Source organism: Austrofundulus limnaeus, unplaced genomic scaffold (assembly GCF_001266775.1).
Source record: "Austrofundulus limnaeus strain Quisiro unplaced genomic scaffold, Austrofundulus_limnaeus-1.0 Scaffold1751, whole genome shotgun sequence".
NCBI classification, from domain to species: domain Eukaryota; kingdom Metazoa; phylum Chordata; class Actinopteri; order Cyprinodontiformes; family Rivulidae; genus Austrofundulus; species Austrofundulus limnaeus.
Genome location: NW_013954153.1, coordinates 43,528 through 47,508, shown reverse-complemented (window position 1 = coordinate 47,508; position 3,981 = coordinate 43,528). Strand labels below are relative to the sequence as shown.

Below are 3,981 nucleotides of genomic sequence, written 5' to 3'. Positions count from 1 at the left end.
GTATTTAATTTAGTGATAATGTAAAGAAAATACAAATTAAACCAAGATTTATAGTAATTATAATTTTTGATCCATACATTGGTAATGTCTGACCGGGCCTCGTGTCACTTTATGTTCAACAAACTGGGCCCCGAGGTCAAAAAGTTTAAGAACCCCTGAATCCACAGCACATGCTTCAAATGCCAGCCTCTCTGCTGGTATGGGGGTGCATCTGGGAAGACAACATCAGACTAGAACGAGACAACAAAACCTCCYGAACTGGTCTACTTTATAAATGACGACAGTCAAAATGAAAGGTCTGACTTGCCTGGACCAGAACAGGACTCGGTCCGTCCCTGACAGTCGGTCTCTCTGAGGTCCTGCTGCGAGCCCGGCAGCTGGTGCATGAGCTGGACCGTGTGTCTCAGACGCTCCTCTGGGTACGTCTCTGCGATGCTCTGGACCCACGCAGGTACGTTCGCCATCTGAGCGCGGGTTGGACCCGTTGCCATGACGACCCGTCGGGCCACAAGGACGCTGCCGTCCTGAAGATGGACTTGGAAGTGTTTGACCGTCTTCGTCTCCGTCCCTCTGACGTTCTGTGTCTCAGCCACAGGAAGGATTCTCTCAGCCGTTCCTTTCTGCAGGATCTGGTCCAGCTTGAACCTCCTCACCTGCCCAGGTGGAGGCAGAACCTGTTCGCGTCTCTTTTTTCAATAAACATTAGAAGAAAATAGGACGTCTGACCTGGTCTTTGAAGAAYTCCACGCTCAGTTTGGTTCCCGGCAGACTGAAGGATAAACTCTTCTTCAGGCTGGAGCTAAAGTTCAGCCGTTTCCTCTCCTTCCTGCCGAGACGCYCGTCGTTGAAAAAGGCGTTTTCGTCCAGGATGTAGATCTGATCCGGGAGGCTGTGGAGCTCCGCTGAACGCTGAGACTTCAGAACAAAATCCAGCAGAGACTTCTGCCACACACAGCCGAAACAAAGAGACAAACCCACATTTACTGCTAAAATGAGAGGTCACCTGACGTCAAACCTTGTTGTGAGGTCACCTGAGGTCAAACCTTTTTGTGGGGTCACCTGAGGTCAAACCTTGTTGTGGGGTCACCTGAGGTCAAACCTTGTGAGGTCACCTGAGGTCCTACCTTGTTGTGGGGGTCCGTGTGCACCAGGGTGTGTGAGCGCAGGTGAGGGATGTTCAGGGAGGTGAACTGACCCGCCCACAGAGCCGCCCACTCTCCGTATGAATCCACCACCTGGAGTCTGAGAGGATCAGCTGGTTTCAGCTGCTCTGCTCGTTCCTTCGGCTGATCTAGAGGATTGATGATAAAATATGAAGAAGCAGAACAAACATTTATTCACTGATCCTCTTTTTTTAACTTCAGTTCAGAGTTTAACATTTAATTAAAGTGTTTAGAGGAGAAAATAAAAAACTACAAGACAAACTTTGGAGTTTGTGTCTGYCAGTAAAATATCTCCTGGACCACTGCATGGATTGTAATCGAATGACCGACTTTTAGAGTCTCCAGATCCAAGATGGCCGCCACAGTTATTCCAACACTCAAAGTGTTTTTACTTAWAGTGTTCAACAAGTCACTCTAACTGTACCACCAGCCTTCCTCCTCCTCTTCCTCCTCTTCYTGCTGCAGAGTCTGGTTTTAGGTGCTCCAGGGTCACCCCCATGGTCAGAGTCTGGTTCTGGATCAGGACCAGGGTCGGGGTCGGACAGCAGGCTGGCCAGAGTCAGAGCGTGAGGCCCTCCACCGATTATTAACACGTCGAGCACCTGAAACACGACGAGTTCAACAGATTCATGTTCAGGAAGTGAAACCTCAGGATTTAAACCAGGTTTAAAGATCCAGAACCAGATCCAGAACCAGATCCAGGTCCTCTCAGACTCACACTGTCACCCTGCAGAGTCTCCTCCTCCATCAGAAGACCGGGACGAATCGTCTCGTTCTGTGTTCTTGATGAAAACCTTCAAGGTTGGTCAGAAACGACAGCCGAGGACGGTGGCAGCCGGCAGTAGCAGCAGCATGTGTCTCTGCTGTAACTCAATCTGTCGCTCATGTTTGGACTTCTCTGGCTCAAGAGGCAAAGCTGAAAATAACTCCAGAACATGTGTGTGATCATAAAAACACTGCAGCTCAGGACCAAGTCCGCTTTCTTCCCAGAACTGATATTTTTATTTTTATTCCTTTAAAATCAAATAAAAACAATCAAGAGTTTTATAAAAAGATCAGATATTCTAAAAATTAAAAAACACATTTATGCTAATAAACCATTATAAAATACGCTTTTCGTGTTTTAGTCTTGAATTTTTTCTGATCTTCCCTCCAGCTTTCTGAGGCTTCCTCAGCGCCCCCTGGTGGTCCCACAGGGGCCCGCAGGCCCCACTTTGAAAAACTGGCATTAACATTTTAATATAACTTTATGACATCATCATCATTATGGCTTTTATAAAAATGTTTTTGGGAGGTCACCTCTGAATACGCTGACTTTAAATACTTCAGTACATTTTAAATCAGAAATTTACTTTTGATACTYAAGTACAGTAAATATCAGATATTCTTAGAGAAGACTTTAACTTTTACTAAAGGAAATTTATGATATAATATTTTTACTTTTACTCAAATATCACTGAAGTACTTCAGAAACTCAGTTGTATGTTTTGATTCTCCACAGCCGTGTTTTTGTTTTGTTTTATAATAAACAAAAGGAACAAACAGAAACACAAAAACCTTCAATAAATCATAATAAAAACCAAACATGAACAAAATCAAAACAAAAATGGAAACAAAGGAGTGAGTTTAACAGAAACTGAGCCCTAAATCAGAGTGGTAGTAGCTGAGAGTCATTCTGATAAAAGTTTGATTCAAAAGGTCAGAACTTATAAGATGATTAAAACTTTTGCATAAAGGCAGCAGGCGACAGGCRTTCCTCACTAAAGCKTTTTAAATTTATCTTCTGAACYCAGTTTTCTTTAACAGATGTTAAAAACATCAAAGATTGTTTTAAAATGTWTTTATTTTGTCAGTTTCTGTTGCTTTGAGCACAAAATGAGTAAAAATGTTGTTGTTTCATCAGAACAGAGCTGTTTTTCTGTTCAGAGTTTAGAAGAATAAAACCAGCAGTTAAACGATCTCATTTCTGCTCTTCATCAATGAAAAAGTTTGTGTCGAAAAGAAGAAGCTGAGTTTTCAGCTCCACGTTTCAAGTCGACAGAAACACGAGTCGCTTCTCCTTTTCTCTTCAGCATCAATAAACTTTTTATTCCCTACAAACGTCTCTGAAGCTTCATTTACAAAAACACAGAAGTTTTCGTGTTTAAACAGGTGCAGCGAGATCAACTTGGTGGTTCAGGAACTGCTGACAGTTAGAAATCATTTCTAATTTTATTTGTTCTGTTTTTAAACTAAATCATTTTACTCACTTCCTCCTCAGAAACCAGTTCCTCATCCTCATTCCCACTTCCTGCTCTGCAGGCAGAAAAACATTGAAAGTTTCCAAARACACCAGTTTGATGAGCTGCAGGCGACATGGACCTGACCGTAAGCTTTCATTTGATCAAGTCTTTGTTTAACTTGACCTCTGCTGTTTCACCAGGTGTTTGTGTTTCAGGAGTCCCCGCTGAAAGGAGGCGTGATCATTTCTCACCAGCTCCATGAAGGGAAGCACCAGTATGAAGTCAAACAGGTGATAAAGTACAAGAAGAGCGGGAACAAGATGTTTGTCAGGTGAGGATCCAACTCCTCTCAGCTTCAAGTCCCTGACTTCAGCAACACGAGACTCTGAAACCACCAGAAACAAGTCAGGAGGACCTGGATCCAAACGACCCGCCAGGACCCAGTTCTGAGACTGAGGTCTGGTGGGTCGGTGGGTCCAGGTGGGTAAAAGAAAACAGATCATTCTGAGGACCGGGGCTGGGTTTTCATTTTCATCTCAGAATTCTGACTTTTCTTTTCAGAATTTTTATGTTTTTCTCAGAATTTAGATTTGTTC

At 43.5% G+C, this 3,981-nt stretch overlaps 2 protein-coding genes across 3 annotated transcripts in view; one reads left to right on the top strand and one right to left on the bottom strand.

Annotated features, from left to right (window-relative positions):
- The window catches only part of zgc:113276 (uncharacterized), a 6,789-nt gene extending 4,771 nt beyond the window's left edge, over positions 1-2,018 (bottom strand). The window contains exons 1-5 of one of the 2 annotated variants that reach the window (XM_014033475.1): positions 1,882-2,018; positions 1,588-1,765; positions 1,125-1,291; positions 727-942; positions 308-653 (exon numbers count right to left, since the gene is read on the bottom strand). In XM_014033475.1, coding sequence (XP_013888929.1) covers positions 308-653; positions 727-942; positions 1,125-1,291; positions 1,588-1,765; positions 1,882-1,911 — 937 coding nt within the window. In that variant the 5' untranslated portion in view covers positions 1,912-2,018. Of the gene's footprint in view, positions 1-307; positions 654-726; positions 943-1,124; positions 1,292-1,425; positions 1,766-1,881 lie in introns of those variants that run through there. The other variant, XM_014033477.1, reaches the window with a different exon arrangement.
- Positions 2,019-3,441: 1,423 nt separating this feature from the next.
- LOC106536268 (uncharacterized) overlaps positions 3,442-3,981 on the top strand; it is an 8,868-nt gene continuing 8,328 nt past the window's right edge. Inside the window, exons 1-2 of the mRNA XM_014033473.1 lie at positions 3,442-3,530; positions 3,601-3,711. Of these exons, the coding sequence (XP_013888927.1) occupies positions 3,519-3,530; positions 3,601-3,711 (123 nt within the window). The 5' untranslated portion in view covers positions 3,442-3,518. The remainder of the gene's footprint in view (positions 3,531-3,600; positions 3,712-3,981) is intronic.